Source organism: Piliocolobus tephrosceles, chromosome 12 (assembly GCF_002776525.5).
Source record: "Piliocolobus tephrosceles isolate RC106 chromosome 12, ASM277652v3, whole genome shotgun sequence".
Lineage (NCBI taxonomy): Eukaryota > Metazoa > Chordata > Mammalia > Primates > Cercopithecidae > Piliocolobus > Piliocolobus tephrosceles.
This window is the reverse complement of record NC_045445.1, coordinates 82157510-82179106: the sequence shown is the minus strand read 5'-3', so window position 1 is coordinate 82179106 and position 21597 is coordinate 82157510. Positions and strand designations below refer to the sequence as shown.

The following is a 21597-nucleotide window of genomic DNA, read 5'->3' as shown; positions in this document are numbered from 1 at the left end:
TTGATCTGTCTAATGTTGACAGTGGAGTGTTGAAGTCTCCCATTATTATTGTATGGGAGTCTAAGTCTCTTTGTAAGTCTCTAAGGACTTGCTTTATGAATTTGGGTGCTCCTGTATTGGGTGCATATATATTTAGGATAGTTAGCTCTTCCTGTTGAATTGATCCCTTTACCATTATGTAATGGCCTTCTTTGTCTCTTTTGATCTTTGATGGTTTAAAGTCTATTTTATCAGAGACCAGGATTGCAACCCCTGCTTTTTTTTGTTCTCCATTTGCTTGGTAGATCTTCCTCCATCCCTTTATTTTGAGCCTATGTATGTCTCTGCATGTGAGATGGGTCTCCTGAATACAGCAGACTGATGGGTCTTGACTCTTTATCGAGTTTGCCAGTCTGTGTCTTTTAACTGGAGCATTTAGTCCATTAACATTTAAGGTTAATATTGTTATGTGTGAACTTGATCCTGCCATTATGATATTAACTGGTTATTTTGCTCGTTAGTTGATGCAGTTTCTTCCTAGCCTCGATGGTCTTTACATTTTGGCATGTTTTTGCAATGGCTGGTACCGGTTGTTCCTTTCCATGTTTAGGGCTTCCTTCAGGGTCTCTTGTAAGGCAGGCCTGGTGGTGACAAAATCTCTAAGCATTTGCTTATCTGTAAAGGATTTTATTTCTCCTTCACTTATGAAACTTAGTTTGGCTGGATATGAAATTCTGGGGTTAAAATTCTTTTCTTTAAGAATGTTGACTATTGGCCCCCACTCTCTTCTGGCTTGTAGAGTTTCTGCCGAGAGGTCTGCAGTTAGTCTGATGGGCTTCCCTTTGTGGGTAACCCGACCTTTCTCTCTGGCTGCCCTTAAGATTTTTTCCTTCATTTCAACTTTGGTGAATCTGGCAATTATGTGTCTTGGAGTTGCTCTTCTCGAGGAGTATCTTTGTGGTGTTCTCTGTATTTCCTGAATTTGAATGTTGGCCTGCCCCACTAGGTTGGGGAAGTTCTCCTGGATGATATCCTGAAGAGTGTTTTCCAACTTGGATCCATTTTCCCCCTCACTTTCAGGCACCCCAATCAGACGTAGATTTGGTCTTTTTACATAATCCCATACTTCTTGCAGGCTTTGTTCATTTCTTTTTCTTCTTTTTTCTTTTGGTTTCTCTTCTCGTTTCATTTCATTCATTTGATCCTCAATCGTTGATACTCTTTCTTCCAGTTGATCGAGTCGGTTACTGAAGCTTGTGGATTTGTCACATATTTCTCGTGTCATGGTTTTCATCTCTGTCATTTCATTTATGACCTTCTCTGCATTAATTAGTCTAGCTGTCAATTCTTCCACTCTTTTTTCAAGATTTTGAGTTTCTTTGCGCTGGGTACGTAATTCCTCCTTTAGCTCTGAGAAGTTTGATGGACTGAAGCCTTCTTCTCTCATCTCGTCAAAGTCATTCTCTGACCAGCTTTGATCCGTTGCTGGCGATGAGCTGCGCTCCTTTGCAGGGGGAGATGTGCTCTTATTTTTTGAATTTCCAGCTTTTCTTCCCTGCTTCTTCCCCATCTTTGTGGTTTTATCTGCCTGTGGTCTTTGATGATGGTGACGCACTGATGGGGTTTTGGTATAGGCGTTCTTCCTGTTTGATAGTTTTCCTTCTAATAGTCATGACCCTCAGCTGTAAGTCTGTTGGAGATTGCTTGAGGTCCACTCCAGACCCTGTTTGCCTGGGTATCAGCAGCAGAGGTTGCAGAAGATAGAATATTGCTGAACAGCGAGTGTACCTGTCTGATTCTTACTTTGGAAGCTTCCTCTCAGGGCTGTACTCCACCCTGTGAGGTGTGGGGTGTCAGACTGCCCCTAGTGGGGGATGTCTCCCAGTTAGGCTACTCAGGGGTCAGGGACCCACTTGAGCAGGCAGTCTGTCCCTTCTCAGATCTCAACCTCCGTGTTGGGAGATCCACTGCTCTCTTCAAAGCTGTCAGACAGAGTCCTTCGCGTCTGCATAGGCCTCTGCTGCTTCCCCTATTGTTGTTTAGCTGTGCCCTGTCCCCAGAGGTGGAGTCTACAGAGACAGGCAGGATTCCTTGAGCTGCTGTGAGCTCCACCCAGTTCGAGTTTCCCAGCGGCTTTGTTTGCCTACTTAAGCCTCAGCAATGGCGGGTGCCCCTCCCCCAGCCTCGCTGCTGCCTTGCAGTTAGATCGCAGACTGCTGTGCTAGCAATGAGGGAGGCTCCGTGGGCGTGGGACCCTCCCAGCCAGGTGTGGGTATAATCTTCTTGTGTGCCCGTTTGCTTAAAGCGCAGTATTGGGGTGGGAATTACCCGATTTTCCAGGTGTTGTGTGTCTCAGTTCCCCTGGCTAGGAAAAGGAATTCCCTTCCCCCTTGCGCTTCCCAGGTGAGGCAATGCCTCGCCCTGCTTCAGCTCTCGCTGATCGGGTTGCAACAGCTGACCAGCACCGATTGTCCGGCACTCCCCAGTGAGATGACCCCAGTACCTCAGTTGCAAATGCAGAAATCACCGGTCTTCTGTGTCGCTCGCGCTGGGAGTTGGAGACTGGAGCTGTGTCCTATTCGGCCATCTTCCTCCGCCCCCACGCTTCTTTCTTTATCTGTAAAATGAGAATGATAATGAAAATAATGATGATGATATGTTAAAAAAAAAAAAAAAAAACCCTGTTCATCCAATTTCACAGCATTAATTTAAAGATTATCACAATGGATATAAAAAGTAAATAACTATACAGATGGTTGTCATGGTGATAGTTATTTATCTGTCTGCTTTGTTTCCATGGGAAAGGGCAAGAAGTGTCAGTGGACTCAATCGTACATATCCAACATTTGGACCTTTGTCCTTTACTTAAAGAGGCACTCCAAAAAGTGAACAACATTAAGAAGTTTTCTCAAGATTGATGACTCAATATTTTTTTAAGTCTAATGACATATTATATTTTCAATATACCAGTGATGCATACATTTTTTTTTTTTTATTATACTTTAAGTTCTAGGGTACATGTGCACAACATGCAGGTTTGTTATATATGTATACATGTGCCATGTTGGTGTGCTGCACCCATTTACTCGTCATTTACATTAGGTATATCTCCTAATGCTATCCTTCCCACCTCCCCCCAGCCCACGACAGGCCCCGGTGTGTGATGTTCCCCTTCCTGTGTCCAAGCGTTCTCATTATTCAATTCCCACCTATGAGTGAGAACATGCGGTGTCTGGTTTTTTGTCCTTGTGATAGTTTGCTCAGAATGATGGTTTCCAGCTTCATCCATGTCCCTACAAAGGACATGAACTCATCCTTTTTTATGACTGCATAGTATTCCATGGTGTATATGTGCCACATTTTCTTACTCCAGTCTATCACTGATGGACATTTGGGTTGGTTCCAAGTCTTTGCTATTGTGAATAGTGCCACAGTAAACATACGTGTGCATGTGTCTTTGTATGCAGCATGATTTATAATCCTTTGGGTATATACCCAGTAATGGGATGGCTGGGTCAAATGGTATTTCTAGTTCTGGATCCTTGAGGAATCGCCACACTGTCTCCCACAATGGTTGAACTAGTTTATACTCCCACCAACAGTGTAAAAGTGTTCCTATTTCTCCACATCCTCTCCAGCACATGTTGTTTCCTGACTTTTTAATGATCGCCGTTCTAACTGGTGTGAGATGGTATCTCATTGTGGTTTTGATTCTCTGATGGCCAGTGATGATGAGCATTGTTTCATGTGTCGGCTGCATAAATGTCTTCTTTTGAGAAGTATCCATTCATATCCTTCGCCCACTTTTGGATGGGGTTGTTTGTTTTTTTCTTGTAAATTTGTTTGAGTTCTTTGTAGATTCTGGATATTAGCCCTTTGTCAGATGAGTAGATCGCAAAAATTTTCTCCCATTCTGTAGGTTGCGTGTTCACTCTGATGGTAGTTTCTTTTGCTGTGTAGAAGCTCTTTAGTTTAATTAGATCCCATTTGTCAATTTCAACTTTTGTTGCCATTGCTTTTGGTGTTTTAGACATGAAATCCTTGCCCATGCCTATGTCCTGAATGGTATTGCCTAGGTTTTCTTCTAGGGTTTTTATGGTTTTAGGTCTAACATTTAAGTCTCTAATCCATCTTGAATTGATGTTTGTATAAAGTGTAAGGAAGGGATCCAGTTTCAGCTTTCTACATATGGCTAGCCAGTTTTCCCAGCACCGTTTACTAAATAGGGAATCCTTCCTCCATTTCTTGTTTTTGTCAAGTTTGTCAAAGATCAGATGGTTGTAGATGTGTGGTATTATGTCTGAGGGCTCTGTTCTGTCTGTTTTGGTACCAGTACCATGCTGTTTTGGTTACTATAGCCTTGTAGTATCGTTTGAAGTCAGATAGCGTGATGCCTCCAGGTTTGTTCTTTTGGCTTAGGATTGTCTTGGCAATGCGGGCTCTTTTTTGGTTCCGTATGAACTTTAAAGTAGTTTTTTCCAATTCTGTGAAGAAAGTCATTGGTAGCTTGATGGGGATGGCATTGAATCTATAAATAACCTTGGGCAGTATGGCCATTTTCACGATATTGATTCCATGAGCATGGAATGTTCTTCCATTTGTTTGTGTCCTCTTTTATTTCGTTGAGCAGTGGCCCCTTGTAAGTTGGATGCCTAGGTATTTTATTCTCTTTGAAGCAATTGTGAATGGAAGTTCACTCATGATTTGGCTCTCTGTTTGTGTGTTATTGGTGTATAAGAATGCTTGTGATTTTTGCACATTGATTTTGTATCCTGAGACTTCGCTGAAGTTGCTTATCAGCTTAAGGAGATTTTGGGCTGAGACGATGGGGTTTTCTAAATATACAATCATGTCATCTGCAAGCAGGGACAATGTGACTTCCTCTTTTCCTAATTGAATACCCTTTATTTCTTTCTCCTGCCTGATCGCCCTGGCCAGAACTTCCAACACTATGTTGAATAGGAGTGGTGAGAGAGGGCATCCCTGTCTTGTGCCAGTTTTCAAAGGGAATGCTTCCAGTTTTTGCCCGTTCAGTATGATATTGGCTGTGAGTTTGTCATAAATAGCTCTTATTATTTTGAGATACGTCCCATCAATACGAAATTTATTGAGCGTTTTTAGCATGAAGGGCTGTTGAATTTTGTCAGAGGTCTTTTCTGCATGTATTGAGATAATCATGTAGTTTTTGTCTTTGGTTCTGTTTATATGCTGGATTACATTTATTGATTTGCGTATGTTGAACCAGCCTTTATCCCCAGGGATGAAGCCCACTTGATCATGGTGGATAAGCTTTTTGATGTGCTGCTGGATTCGGTTTGCCAATATTTTATTGAGTATTTTGTATTGATTTTCATCAGGGATATTGGTCTAAAATTATCTTTATTTGTTGTGATGACTCAATATTTTTATGGGGTCTTAATTTCTTTTCCGTTTCTCAGAAGAAATGTCGGTATATGTTGGATGCGTTACCAAGCAATTTAAATTTCGTTTCCTGCTGTTAGGTATTAATATAAACCGAGGCCTCCTATGTTTGGGAAATGTAATCAGTGCTCTTGGAGATGACAAAAAGGGTGGCTTTGTGCCCTACAGAGATTCCAAGTTGACTCGACTGCTTCAAGGTAAGCCCAAAGTGCCTCTAAAAATAAGAGAGTAACTCAAAATGATAGTGCTGAGAAAGCAAAGATGAAACAGGTAAAAAGCCAGCTATTTGTACTGTGACATACACAGTTGTCTAATTGATAAATATGAGAGAGTGCTGTTGGCAAGCAGGTTTCTAAGATAATGGAAAAATATCTTCATATATGACATTGAGAGCCAAGAAATCTGTAGTGCACCAACTGTACCTTATACTTTGCACCTGAAAATGAATTTGGTTACTGTTTCTTTAATTATTAGTGCTGCTAAGCAGAATTCCCTGGAGAGTTAAGATCCACCTAGAGGGGGCATCCTAAGAATGTTTAATTTCACTAGTGGCTCCTAACTTACTTAGGCCAGGCCCCAGTTGTTTTAACCTGATTAACTGCTGAAATCACAATCCCTTTTGAGAATGGGGACACATACAATAGGATTTAAATGTATATCACATCAGAAATCTTAGATATCTATATATTTCCTATTGTTTCAATATAAAAAACATTAAGAACGTTTTCTTATAGCTCTGAATTTTAAGTCACCAACCCGAATGGACGGCTTTGCTTATATCCTACTTGTTTGATTTCATTTCCTTTCATTCTTTATTGTTCTTTTTCAGATTCTCTAGGAGGTAATAGCCATACTCTTATGATAGCCTGTGTGAGTCCTGCTGACTCCAATCTAGAGGAAACATTAAATACCCTTCGCTATGCTGACAGAGCAAGAAAAATCAAGAACAAACCTATTGTTAATATTGATCCCCAGACAGCTGAACTTAATCATCTAAAGCAACAGGTATAAGGGACTTAAAATTTGACGGGAAAAATTACAAGTATGTGAGTGGAATGGTAGAGCTTCTGTTTCTCAGTTTCTTCTCTATCAGAAGTTTAGAGATGTTGATTAGGCATGTTAGTTTGGGGACCTCTTAAAATAACTCCTATTAACATGTTTCCTGTCCATTTAAGATTAGGGGTAGCACTGGAGAGTTCACTGACAAAGAAGAAGTGAGCAGTGAGAGATGAGATGAGAGGTGTAGACAGGGGCTAAATTCTGAAGTTCCTTATATGACTTGTTAAAGAATTTGAAATTCAACCTGAAAGCTGTGAAGAGCCATTGAAGAGTTTTAAGTAGGAGGGTGATATGATGAAATGTGTGTTTTGGGGAGATCACTCTAGCAAGTATAGAGAAAATAGATTAGAAGTGGGCATGACTAGAAGAAGGAAAATAAATCACTGCACAAAACAAAGAAGAGAGTTCTAGAGAGAAGAAACATAGGTAGCAAAGTACAGTTGATTCTCGAACAATAGGAGTTTGGTCCAAGCAAACACAGATCAAAAATACGATCTTTGCAGGATGAGAAACCCACGTGTAAACTTTTTGTACATGTGGATTCTGCAGGGCTGACTGCAGGACTGGACTATGCGTGTACATTTTTGTATACGCACAGGGTATACAAAAATGTATATGCAGGGGAGCCAATCCCCTGCATATACATAGGGACAGCTGTATAGTGGCCAGGAGCACTGACACTGCATCTAGCCTGCCCATGTTGAAATCTTAGCTCTGTAACTCACTAGCTATGTACCTTGGGCAAGTTCTCTGTGCGTTGGTATCCCTATCTGTACAGTAGAAATAATAATAATACCTTCTTCTTAGGGTTTTCATGAGGGTTAAATAACTTAATACATGTAAAGCACTTAGAACAGTACTTGGCATATAGCAAGTGCTGGAAGGGTCTGAGATAGGACAGAAGTACAGTGCATTTGAAGACCTCAAAGAATGCCAGTGTGGCTAGAGTGTAGAAAGCAAGGAAAGAGTACAGGCTTACCTTAAGGATGTTGTGGGCTTAGTTCCAGACCACCACAATAAAGCAAATATTACAATAAAGTGAGTCACACAATTTTTTTGTTTTCCAGTGCATAGAAAATTATATTTACACTATACTGTAGTCTATTAAATGTGCAATACCATTATGTCTTAAAACCATGTACATACCTTAATTTAAAAATACTTTATTGCTAAAAAATTGTTGACACAGAGACATGAAATGAGCATATGCTGTTGGAAAAATGGTGCCAATAGCCTTGCTTAATTCAGGGTTGCCACAGACCTTCAATTTATAAAAAAACACAGTATCTGTGAGGTGCAGTAAAGTGAAGCACAATAAACTGAGATGTGCCTGTATTCCAGGATAAGGCTAGAGGGAAAGCAGAGGACTGATCCAGGACTCATGGACTATGTTAAGAAGGATTTAAGCCAGGTAGTAACTTGATAATTTACATTTTTAAACAATGGCCTAGCTGCTGTATAGAAATGTAGTAAAGCAAGAGTAGATTCATGGGGATCATTTAAGAAGGTACTGCAGTAATCTAAGCGAGAGATAATGATGACTTGGACTTAGAGTGCTGGCAGTGGTGATAGAAGGAAGAAACCAATGAATTAGATAAGGGAATGACACCCAGATTTCTGGCATTTGGAACTGGATATTCACTGACCTGGGTTACACTGGAAAAGGACCGGGTTTGAGGATACCAGACAACTAAGTGGAAATATCAGGTAGATAGTTGAATATAAAAGTCTGAAGTTCAGAAAGATCTGTGCTTGAGGTAATTTTGGAAGTCACCAGTTTCAGGTAATAGAAACCAGAGGCAGAGATGAGACATTCAGAAGAGAATATAAGGAGAACGTAAGTAAGAAAACTCCTACTGAGCTTTGGGGGACTTTACCATTTAAAGGACAAGTGGAGCAAAGATGAACCAAGAAGGAGACTTAGAAGATGAGTTAGAAGAATAGAAGGAAAACCAGGAAAATGTGTCTTGTAAGCCAAATGCTACCAAACAGTCAGTCAAGTAAAATGAAGACTGGAAAATTCTCATTGGATTTGGTGACATGCAGCTCATTTGTAACTTGGGCAAGTTATTTCATTGGAATGATGTAGGCAGTCATATTAGGGTAAGTCGAGGAGCAACTGAGTGGCGAGCGAAAGGAAATGAAGGCAATTGGTGTATTACTCTCTCAAACTTTGTGAAAAAAGAGAGAAATAGGGTAAGGGAGATAGGAAGTGGGGTTGGGGAAGATGCTTTTGTTTTGTTTAAGATGGGAGAGACTTGAACATGTTTTAATCTTAATAGGAAGGATCTTATAGAAAGGGAGAAATTGAAAATATAGAAGAGAGAAGGGATAACAGAGTAAGATTCATAAGATGGTGCGAAGAGTAGGAATCCAAAGCACATGCAAGGAGACCAGTCTTGGGAGGGAGAACAACTCCCCTTGTGTCATAGGAGGGAATGGGAGAGGATGCTTATACATGCGCTCTGGTTTAAGATCCATCTCCGTGAAGCCTCCCTTTGACTGTTTAGGTCTTTGTTAATTTGCTTATTCTGTCTTGTATTATTTCCTACTATTTTAGACCTTAGGCTTATCTTTCTTAACTAGATTGTAAACTTGAGAGTAGGAGTCGTATTTTATTTTTATATGTCCGAACATTGTCTAGCCCAGTGCTGAGACTGATTTTGAAAAACAGGTACTCAAGGCCAGGAGCAGTGGCTTACACGTGTAAGTCCCGCACTGGGAGGATGAGGTCAGCGGATCAATTGAGGTCAGGAATTCAAGACCAGGCTGGCCAACATGGTGAAACCCTGTCTCTACAAAAAATACAAAAATTAGCTGGGTGTAGTGGTGGGCGCCGGTAGTCCCAGCTACTTGGGAGACTGAGGCAGGAGAATCACTTGAACCTGGGAGGCAGAAGTGCCACTGCACTCCAGCCTGGGCGACAGAGCAAGACTCTGTCTCCAAAAAAAAAAAAAAAGAAGAAGAAAAATAGGTGCTCAGTAAAAACTCATTAAGATGTAGATAAAATGGACAACTCATCTTCTACTTAATAGTTGTTCATGTAATGCTGATTGTCCTGTTATCATTGGATCATCAACTATGTATGATGCCTTTGGTAGTATCTAAGATATGCTATTTGCCTTAGATTTCATAGACATTTAGTAAAATTACTCTGTTGCTAATTGTGGTAATTTTACTGCCAAGGGATGAGTAGCATTTGGTTGGTGGCTAGCTGATTATGTTTCTTTGCTTCTCCCAGGTACAACAGCTACAAGTCTTGTTGCTACAAGCCCATGGAGGTACCCTGCCTGGATCTATAAAGTAAGAGTCATAGATTAATTTTAATTGTGTATTCTAGTAGAGGCTATTTTTCCTAATAATAGTTTTTCCCTGGTTTCTGCTAGCACTTGGTGTCAAGGTAAGGATCTTACCAATTTTGCTGACTATTTAGGACTTAGTTATGTTTAAAGCAGCCTAATGTAACAGAAAGAGCATGGTTCTGGCCTCAGAAATTTATTAATTGGAATTCTATTGTGAGGAAGAGCTGTCTCTTCTTCCTCATTTGTTTGACATCTAGTTATATTTGTATAGATTCATGGATATTTATTTTATTCTATGGGTTAACATCCAGCACTATTATTTGTTTTTTTGCTCAAATTGTTCCTGCTTTGTCCATTAGGAGCTCCTTCAGGTTGGCTCTTCTCAAGTTTTTGATCATTTCTACAAGAGTTTCCAAACTCATCTTGTATTTTCCCTGCCCCAGTTCTGGAATCAACCATGTCTCCAAGGAGCCCTAGTTCCTTTCTTTTTTTGTCGATGGAAAATTGTGTTTAGAAACCAAGATTTGGGTACTAGCGCCAGCTGTGTTTATTGTTACTAGAGTTTTACTGCTTCTAAGCACTCTGAGCAGGTAGAGCTCAGAAATAGTCTACATGTGTAGTAACGTACACATACACCTTCATCTATATTTTTGAATATATCTACCTGCATATATATTACAAACCATGAGTTTATTCTGACACCTCTGATACCATTCCAATGTGACAGGGTTCATTTTGGTTTTTCCCCTTTCCTTATTTGTAATTTCTTTCTCCAACAGTAAGAAACCCAGCTCTCATCTGCAATCTATTTATTTACTTGTTCAGTTCTACTATACACATAAAGTAGTTTCAGAATTATTAGCCTATATCTCTGTGGGAAATACTTTTTATGAAATAGATTACAGCATTTTTGTACAGTTCTTTTTATCTTTAGGCTTAGAGAATCTAAGCAAGATAACGTTTCCCACAGTTACTGTTTGTATTCCCTTTTAGGCACTCTCCCCCTAAATCTTAGTTACTTTTTTTTGTTTATATTTTAGGTATGTGAAACATAATGGATCTAAGAGTCAGAGTTATACAAAAGGATATACTTAGACCAGAGAAATGCAAATTAAACCCCAATGAGATATCACCTCATGCCCATTAGCATGGCTACTCTTACATAAATAAATAGATAAATAACTGAAAATAAGAGGTGTTGGCAAGGATGTGAAGATATAGAGAAATTGGAAACCTTGTACACTGTTGGTGGGATTGTAAAATGATGTAACCACTATGGAAAACAGCATGGAGGTTCCTGAAAAACTTAAAACTAGACTTACCATATGATCCAGCAATCCCACTTCTGTGTATATATCCAAAATAATTGAAAGCAAGGTCTCAGAGATTTCTTCACGACCATGTTCATAGTGGCACTATTCACAATAGTTAAGAAGTAGAATAACCCAAATGTCTATCAACATATGACCTGATAAAATGTGGTGTATACATGCAACAGAATATCACTCAGCCTTAAAAAGGAAGGGAATCCTGTCACTTGCTAACATGGGTGGACATTGAAGATATGCTAAGTGAACTAAGCCAGTCACAAAAAGACAAATACTCTACGATTCCACTTATGTGAGGTATCTAAAGTAGTCAAATTCATAAAACAAAGTAGAATGGTGGTTACCAGGGACTGGGGGGTAGGTGGGAAAGGGAAGTTGTTTAATGGGTATAGAATTTTAGTTTGGCAAGATGAAAACATTCTGGAGATCTGTTTCACAGCAAGCAATGTGAATATACTTAACACTAGTGAATAGCATACTTAAAGGTGATTAAGATGGTAAGTTTTATGTTTATATGTTTCCCATGATTTTCCAATTTGTATTTGTATACATTTATGGGATGTAAGTGCAATTTTATTATATGGATGTTGTGTAGTGGTGAAGTCTGGGCTTTTAGTGTATCCATCACCTGAATAATGTACATTGTAACAACTTAGAAACACAAAGTTAAATACTGGATGTTCTCACTTACAAATGGGAGCCAAATAATGTGTTCACATGGACCTAGAGTATGGAACAATTGACATTGGCAACTAGGAAGGGTAGGAAGTTTGAGGGGAGTGGGTGATGAGAAACTACTTAATGCATACATGTGCCACAATTTTTTTCAAAAAGGAAAAAGGATATACTCAGTGAGGTAAATGTCATTCCCTCTCCATCCCTGCAACTCTGTTCCCATTCCTATTTCCCACCCTTATTTCTACCTCTTTTCTACCATTATTCTCCCTACCCCTGTATTTAACCCATCTCTTTAGTTTCTGGTTTAGCCTTCTTGTATTTCTTTTGTACAAATGAGCAGATACCTGTGTATTTTATTATATCACCTTTTTTTCTCATATGAATGGTAGGGTACTGTATGTAGTGATTGTATACTCTTTGTGGCTTTGCTTTGTTCAGTATTTCCTGGAAATCATCTCTAACCAGTTCAGAGAAGTCTTCCTCATTCTTTTTTGCAGGTGCATAGTACTTTTATTGTGGACATGTGCCATACATATCAATTCAACCCCTTTCCTATGTATGCACATTTAGGTTGTTTCCAATGTTTTGCAATTACGAACATGCTGCAGTGAATAACCTGTGTGTATATATTTTTGTACTGTCAGAAGTTTATCTTAAGGGTAGGTTTCTAGAAGTTGGATTGCTGGGACAAAAGGTAAGTACATTTGTACCTTTATAAGATATATTCGCCTCCAGAAGAGATGTACCAGTTTGCATTCCTACCAGCAGTGTATGAGAAAGCCTGTTTCCCCACAGCCTCACCAATGGAATGTATTGTCATACTTGTTCAATTTTTGGCAGTCTGATAGTTGAGAAATGCTATCTCAGTGTTGTTTTACTTTGTATGTCTTATGAGTGAATTTGAGCATTTTTTCACATATTTAAGGGCCACTTTTTTTGCTGGTGAATTGTCCACGTCTTTTCTCATTTTTCTATTGGGTTTTTTGGTCCTTTGGCCTCTTTTTAAAAATAAATTGTGGTAAAATATACATAACATAAAATTTACCATTTTAATTATTTTAAGCATACAATTCAATGGCTTTAAGTTCATTCACAATGTTGTGTAGCCATCACCACCATCCACCTCCAAAACTTTTTTTCATCTTGCAAAACTTAAACTCTATACCCACTAAACAATAACTCCTCATTTTCTCTCCCCCTAGCCCCCGGCAACCACCATTCTGCTTTCAGTCTGTATGAATTTGACTACTCTAGGTACCTCATATGAATGGAATCATACAGTATTTGTCTTTTTGTGACTGGCTTGTTTCACTTAGCATAATGTCTTCAAGGTTCATTCATGTTGTAGCATATGTCACAATTTCCTTTGATTTTAAGATTGAATAATATTTCGTTGTATGTTGTGTATCCATTCATCCATTGATGGACACCTGGACTGCTTCCATCTTTTAGCTACCGTGAAAGACGCTGCTATAAGCATGGGTGTACAGCTAGGTGTAGTGGTGCATGCCGAAGTCCCAGCAACTCAGTAGGATGAGGCAGGAGGATTGTTTGAACCTAGGAGTTCAAGGCTGTAGTATGCTAAGATAGCACCTGTGAATAGCCACTGCGCTTCAGCCTGTGCAACATAGTAATATTCTCTCTTTAAAAACAAACAAACAAAAAAACATGGGCCAGGCGTGGTGGCTCATGCCTGTAATCCTAAGCACTTTGGGAAACGAAAGTGGGCAGATCGCTTGAGCCTAGGAGTTTGAGACTAGCCTGGGCAACATGGCAAAACCCCGTCTCTACAAAAAAATACAAAATTAGCTAGGTATGATGGTGTGCACCTGTAGTCCCAGCTACTTGGGAGTTGAGAGGATCACCTGAGCCCAGGGAGGCTGAGGCTACAGTGAACTGTGATCATGCCATTCACTCTAGCCTAGGCAACAGAGTGAGACCCTGTCTCAAAAAAAAAAAAAAAAAACAGACACACACACACAAAACAAGCAACAACAACAACAAAAAAAATGGATGTACAAATATCTGATCATATCCCTGCTTTCAATTCATTTGGGTATATACCTAGAAGTAAATAGCTAGATCATATGGTAGTTCTGTTTTTAATTTTTAAATCAAGCCACCATACTGTTTTCCATAGTGACTGTACCATTTTTTATTTTATTTGCTTATTTATTTATTTGTTTGTTTATTTATTGAGGCGGAGTCTCGCTCTGTCACCCAGGCTGGAGTGCAGCGGCGCAATCTCGGCTCACTGTAAGCTCCGCCTCCCGGGTTCACGCCATTCTCCTGCCTCAGCCTCCCAAGTAGCTGGACTACAGGCGCCCGCCACCATGCCCAGCTAATTTTTTGTGTGTGTGTATTTTTAGTAGAGATGGGGTTTCACCATTCACAGGATGGTCTCGATCTCCTGACCTTGTGATCTGCCCACCTCGGCCTCCCAAAGTGCTGGGATTACAGGCGTGAGCCACTGCGCCCCAGCCTGGCTGTACCATTTTACATCTCCACCAGCCATGCACAAAAGTTCCAATTTTCCCACACCCTTACCAATGTGTTTTTTTTTTTATAATAGCAACCCTGTTTGGCCCTTATATTTGACAGTTTTTTATATATTTGTGATATTAGCCCTTTGTCTGTGGTGTGTGTTACAAATAATTTCTCCAAATTTGTCAGTTTTCTTTTACTTTATGATGTTGTTGTCATACAGAAAGTTATCATTGTTATGCAGTAAAGCTTATTTTTTTATTGCCTCTGGATTTTTTCAGCAGCTTTATTGAGCTAAAATTTACATATCATAAAATTTAGTCATCTTATGTGTACTGTTCAATGATTTTTATTAAATTTACAGAGTTGTACAACTGTCACCACAATTCAGTTTTAGAACATGTCCATCACCCCAGAAAATTTCCTCATGCCCATTTGCCATCACTCTCATTTCCACTCCCAGACCAAGGCAACCACTAATCTCTTCTCTGCCTTTATAGATTTGCCTATTATAGGCATTTCGTGTACATGGAATCATAGAGGATGTAGTCTTTTTTTGTCTGGCTTCTTTCACGTATGTTTTGTGGTTCATCCATGTTACAGCATGTGTTAGCACTTCCCTTTTCTTGCAGAATAGTGCTCCATTGTCTAGATAGGCCATATTTGTCCATCCTTTTACCAGTTGATGGAGGTTTGGGTTGTTTCCACTTTTTGGCTATTATGAACACTGCTGCTGCAAACATTCACTTGTAAGTTTTTATATGGACATGTGTTTTCATGGGGTAAATGCCTGGGAATAGAATTGCTGGGTCATATATTTCACTTTTTACGAAACTGCCAAACTGTTTTCCAAAGTGGCTATACCATTTACATTCTCTGCATGCTTCTGGATTCACAGTTAGAAAGCCGTTCCCCACACCAAGGTTAAAAGAGGAATTCAGCCGGGCACAGTGGCCTGTAATCCCAGCACTTTGGGAGGCCGCGGTGGGCAGATCACAAGGTCAGGAGATCCCAGCACTTTGGGAGGCCGAGGTGGGCAGATCACAAGGTCAGGAGATCACCTGGCTAACACGGTGAAACCCTGTCTCTACTAAAAATACAAAAAATTAGCTGGGCATGGTGGCAGGCGCCTGTAGTCCCAGCTACTCAGGAGGCTGAGGCAGGAGAATGGCGTGAACCACTGCACTCCAACCTGGGCAACAGAGCGAGACTCCGTCTCAAAAATAAATAAAAATAAAAAATAGAAAAAGAGGAATTCACCCATGTTTTCTTCTAGTAATAATGTCGTTTTATTTTTTACATTTCATTTTTGCATTTGGTATTTATTCTTATGTATGATGTGAGCCTACTTTCTTTCAATATTTTTGTTTTCAATTACTCATTTCTTCTGATTATAAAAGTGACTAATTGCTTCTAGTAGAACATTTAGAGAAGTATAGAGAATAAAACTTAAAGTTGCTGTAATTTCATCACCCAGAGATGACTACCTCTTTCTTCCTAATTTTCCCCCTTTAGATAATTTACTCTGGGTTTCCTGATTACATTTTATTCTCACTATGCTCATGTAGAAGCAATTGACGCATCTTCCTTTCCTTTCAGTTTAGTACAAAAAGTTCCAGACTTCTGATTGTCTAGAATATACTAAAGGAAATAGTTTCAGCTGCAAAAGTAATAGATTATAAGAAACAGTTGATGAATCAAACAATTAAACTTAATTGTTCAATATTTTACAGAGAAATAAAGATGCTCCTTTTCTTAAGAATGTATATTTGTATTTTTAGAGACATTTTATAAGGCTTATTAACAAAAAGTACATTTTACATATACGAATGTTTTCACTTTTTGTCCTTAGACTATGTTCTTTTGTTTTTTAACATGTTATTGAAGCTTTTGTATTTATTTTCTGTGAGTGTTGGTCAATTTGCACATGCTCAGTTTACTTGAATTCCTAGCCTTGGCAATTAAATAGCGTGTGAAAACATTGGCTTTCTGTTATATTTTCTTTTTCAGTCTGATCTTTGTTTGGCCCTGGTCCTGTTTTTGCTTTACTTTTAAAGATTTTACCCATTACGTGGCTATCCTATATCATGTAGTCCTATAATATATCTATAATCTTGCCAAGAACTCTTTTTTTTTTTTCCTTACTACTGTGAGAGCTTTTATATCCAGGATTCTCTGCGTTCTTATAGTACCTATCTCTGTAGTCAGCATAATAGTTAAGAGCATGGACTCTGAAACTAGACTGCTGAGCTCAAATCTCAGCTTCACATTACCTACTAGCTGTGTGGCTATAGGTTATTTAACTTCTTTGTGCCTCAGTTTCCCCAGCTGTAAAATGAGGATAGCAGTAGAACTTACCTCATGGGGGCTGTTGGGAGAATTTTAAAATTTTAATGTATATTAAGTATTTAGAATACAGCCTAGCCCATAATGCTATAGAAGTGTTAACTATTATTAATTATAGTAGTATTTAAATATTCAAGAATTTGCCTCAAATTACAATGAAGAACCTACTTCTATGTGCTAAATTTTCCTTGGAAAAATCGACAATTAAACTTAAATATGATTTTCCCATTTAGAGAAGTCCTGGAAATTTTTTAGGGAAATAAAAAACTATTGAGTTAAAAGTATCATTACTTTGAAGCTTGTCAGCTTACATGAATGACGCATGGAAGTTTTCAGTTTAATAAATAAGGAAATAACACTTAAATTTACTAATAGTTTATTTTTATAGTCTGCATTTTAATTGAACATTCCTTCATAAGAGTCTTAGTAAATGCTCAACAGTGTCATATGAGACCTTATTGTGTGGCCTTGCTATTAACTTTTGATAAAGTGCCTTCTAAGATCTTCTATAAAAATTGATGGAGGTCTTAAGATGGGTGAGAGGGCATCTACTCTATTCCTGAAGTCCTTTTCTATCCTTTATTGAGATTGAGAACAGCTATTCCCTGTCCTTTATTTTTCTCTTTTTCATCGCCTTGACAACTATTCATTTCCCCCTCAGTCTTCTTCAGATCAAATCTTCATATTTCTTCTGATCTTTTTTTAACCAGTCCTGTTTTCCAGTCTTTTGAACATTTCATCCCAGTGGATTAAAACAAAAAACAGCCCTACTTCTTATTGGTCTGCTTTACTAGTCTGGAACTGATACCAAGTGATATGTATACATTCCAAAGGTTCTTACCTATATGTATTCCTTCAAGCTATTTCTGACCCTCCCTTTTCCTCATATTTGAAATGGACACCATTGTTGTCTTGACTCACTCTAAGCAATTTAAAATTGATAGACAAATGAACAAGAGGCTATGGGTCATAAGTTTCAAGCAAAGCAAGCATTTAGAAGGGAGCACTTATTTATAAAGAATTGTGAAATGTTTTCTTAGTGGCCGCTGATCATCATTTCAACTTTTTGACTTCTCAAATGCTGTTTCCCTAAACTTTACAGTAAATGGGAAATATATTTATGTTGATTAGGTTAAATTTTGACCCTGAGCAGTGTCACTTCTACCTCCCCCATACCTCTCCCTTCTGTACTTCCCTAATCTTTAATGAGGGATTGAGTGTGGGAAGAAAAGGGAGAGAACATGTATTTTAGCTCCAGTTAGCTATAACTTCATACCTACAGGACACAAACAGAAAAGATCCTAACCAAGAGTCAAGATAGAGGTTAGTCATTCTTGTTGCAACCATATCTGTCTCTGAATTATTACCTTTCTCCAAACCATTGAAGTACTTCAGAGATGTGTTTATTGTACCCCCAATATTTTACCTGAGTAGGAGGATAGATTGGGTTGGACACACTTTTCCCAGGCTTTTGTGGTATAATTTTAACTTAATCCCCCTACCTATCCAAAAGGCCTATGGGATATATTTTTATCCACCTTTGATATATGTATTATCAATCAGATATTTTTCTAGTATGTTATTTACTTTGTTTTAGTGTGGAACCATCAGAGAATCTACAATCCTTAATGGAGAAGAATCAGTACCTGGTAGAGGAGAATGAAAAATTAAGTCGTGGTCTGAGTGAGGCAGCTGGTCAGACAGCCCAGATGTTGGAGAGGATCATTTTGGTAAGGCCCCAAGAATAAACTACTAGCAATCTGAACATTTACTGGCTTTAGTTTCCAAAATATTTAACATGCTTTTCATTATGAGAGACAGGTTATGTTGAAAGAAATGTATTTGTATTACCATATCCTCCAGGGAGTCCCTCTGGGGTAAATATGTGGGCTTGTAATCAAACATACAAAAAAGTTAAAAGAATTGTACAGTGAATACCTATGTATCTACCACAAAGAATCTATATAAGTCCCATTTTAAAATAGATTCATTTAAAAATACCAGAAAGTAAAGAACTAAGTACATCTATCACCTTAAGTCCTGCCTAATCTTTATCCATAATGCTAAGTAACCATTTCTTCTCTGAGATTTTAGTTATTTTCCATCTCTCTTCCCCTAATGTTGTCACATTTCATATCCCATACTAACAGCTGCCACGGTGAGATATAACAGCTGGGAAATTAATTTTAATTCATTTTCCATATGGTTGATTTCCAAATAGTGGATCGCTATATAACTGATTACATGAGTTCTGACTCCTACTACCGGCCTGTCTGTCAGTAACCTCCTGGATCAGTGCATGCTGGCTCTATCACTAAGGTTTTTCTACTAGTCTAAATACAACTCAATTTTTGATAGCATGGCTGTTGCCAGAAGTGAAAATGAGTTTCCACCAAAATATAATTGAACCTCTTTAATATATACACCTTCATGCGTCAGTGTGCTCTCTAGTCAAGGAGGATAAGCTGCTTAAAGATTTATTTCAAGTGGGCTAAATCCTACGTCCATTGTATTGTCCATTACTAACAGAGGGTGAAAATGGGATATAGGGGATTTTTATATACAGTTTTCTGTCTCCAGTGCTGTATTTTGTGCTTTGAAGTAACTCTAGAAGCTGCGTTTCACATGTATGTGAATGAGGCTGATGTAACAGAAACTACTTCTTATTCTAGCCACATACTCATCCAACCTTTATAAGGTTGTTACAGTGTCTGCCTGATAGGCTTATTGTTTGATATCCTGTCAGAACTTCATAACAAGCACAACATTTTTGTCCTATATAAACAATTCTTTCCAGATCTGTTATAGCATCCAGCATGTTACAGATACTGTGATTGAAATAAAACTGAAAATATCAATCACCCTTCCCAAAACGTAAGCTGCCTTCTGCCGTTTCTTCTTTCTCTACCATCATTCTTGTGCCGTACCCTTTTTCTTGCTGTCTTTTGCTAAAACTAGCCTACCATATCAGATAGTATAACTTAAAAAAAAAAATCTCAGCTCAAATTTAGTGTGAGGCCCTTTTATGTTTTAAATGCCCTTATGCTGGGGCTAGGGAACAGTGTAGTGTAGGAGGCAATTAAAAGTAAGTGGAGGTGTTTTTTGTTGTTTTTTGTTTTTTGTTTTTTTGGGTTTTTTTTGCAAACAGCAGGGACTAACATGCCAGGAAATATTGCTTTTTCCCCCCTAGTTGCAAAGTTCTCTATGGAATTAAGGCTTCACACTCCACCCCATAGTCTGAGTTTCATGGCAAGCATAAAACCCAGCTGCTCGGATGCTATTTTTAGTAGCTCATGTTGACTGAAGGGCTAATTTCCATGACTCTTAAAAAACACATTTTTCACTAAATAACCAAAACCCACTAAATCCTCTGTTATAGCAAAGGAGACAGCCTCTTTACCTAGCTTTTAATTCATAGGAGTAGGAGAGCATAATTATGTGAGGCTGTCAGGCACTGCCACTGATGATCTCCTGGGTCTTTGTTGCAGACAGAACAAGCGAATGAAAAAATGAACGCCAAGCTAGAAGAGCTCAGGCAGCATGCGGCGTAAGTTGCCCACCAGATATTTGTTAGCTACCTATAGCACCTCAGTATATAATCGTGGAGCCTCTGGCCTTTGTCATATGAATAACCCTTGGGTTCTTTTTGTTTGAATTTTCAGCTGCAAACTGGATCTTCAAAAGCTAGTGGAGACTTTGGAAGACCAAGAATTGAAAGAAAATGTAGAGATAGTTTGTAACCTGCAGCAATTGATTACCCAGTTATCGGTAAGCCAAGTAGGGGCAGTGTAAATAGGCATATCACTTTCATTTGTTTCTCTTGACATATACAAGCCTTTTTAACTCTGTACCTTTTGCTGAAAAAACTAGATTGTGAGCTGCTTGAGGACAGAGGTCATGGATCATTTGGTATGATCTGAATATTGAGTTTGTTAAATCAAAATACTCATAGGTTACATATATAATGCACATTAGTATTTCAGTATTCTAATCAAATACCAGAAGCAACAACATAGCAGTGCAAAATTGCCTAGGTAGCAAGAGCAGCAGTCATTGATTTGCTGTCCTCACAGTGTAGGCTAACTTAAAAAGAGGTCTTGTATCATACCCCAATGTTAAATAAACTAAATTCTGACAGCTTAAAGCAACCAGAGAATACCATAAGCCTCTTTTATAACCAATAATAAGTAAGTTTGAATGTTGTACCATAAGTTCCCATTTTTGTTTATTTTTAGAACCATTATAGTAGTGGCAGGTATGTTTTGGGGATGGGAGTGGTTATTTGTTGTTTTTCCCAGAAGAAAAATTTTCACAATCCCATTACCCCTAAAAATCTATTTTTGTTTTGGTGTTCCATCTCTTAGTCCTTAGGCATATATGCTTTAAAAAAAATTGAAATCATACTATAACATACTATGTTAAGTGGTAATGGTTGGTTTTGTTCCATCTACACTCTGTTTATTATTCTGAAACAGTAATGTGTATGCAAATGCCTGGTGGTAATTCCTAGCTTTTGGGCAGAGATTTTAATTTTACCAGAACCATGAGATTGTCATCCCTGGTCTTGCCCAGTGTTTTCTAGAGTTGTCAATATTGTGTCACAAAATTATCCACACATAGATTTATTCTTGAAGAGGAAATAAAAAAGTGTCATACAATATTGTCAGGACTCGTTATGATGACCAGTTCTAAAAAATTAAATGAGTTAATTCCCCAAAGACTATTAGGCAGTGTTTTAGAATAAGGAGGACTGTAAAGCTGTCAGGAGCAGTCCAAGATGACAGCTCATTTATCTAACAGGGTGCAGTAATCGAGAGCCTGGGCTCTAGGACCACACAGACCCTAGTTTGAAGCCAGTTCTACTACTTCCTAGCTATGTAATCTTATAAATGCTGTATTACTGTCAAAAGGAGATAATTTAAGTGATTCAAATAGGGGTTAAAAGAATTATTCGGTAGAATAATTTATAATCCTTTGGGTATATACCCGGTAGTGGGATG

The 21597-nt window shown here is 38.5% G+C and overlaps 1 protein-coding gene across 1 annotated transcript in view; it reads left to right on the top strand.

The window, feature by feature from the left end:
* Positions 1-21597, top strand: part of KIF4A (kinesin family member 4A) — a 134900-nt gene that overhangs the window by 45260 nt on the left and 68043 nt on the right. The window contains exons 8-13 of the mRNA XM_023202397.2: positions 5481-5597; positions 6230-6405; positions 9701-9762; positions 18195-18327; positions 20086-20144; positions 20260-20365. Coding sequence (XP_023058165.2) covers positions 5481-5597; positions 6230-6405; positions 9701-9762; positions 18195-18327; positions 20086-20144; positions 20260-20365 — 653 coding nt within the window. The remainder of the gene's footprint in view (positions 1-5480; positions 5598-6229; positions 6406-9700; positions 9763-18194; positions 18328-20085; positions 20145-20259; positions 20366-21597) is intronic.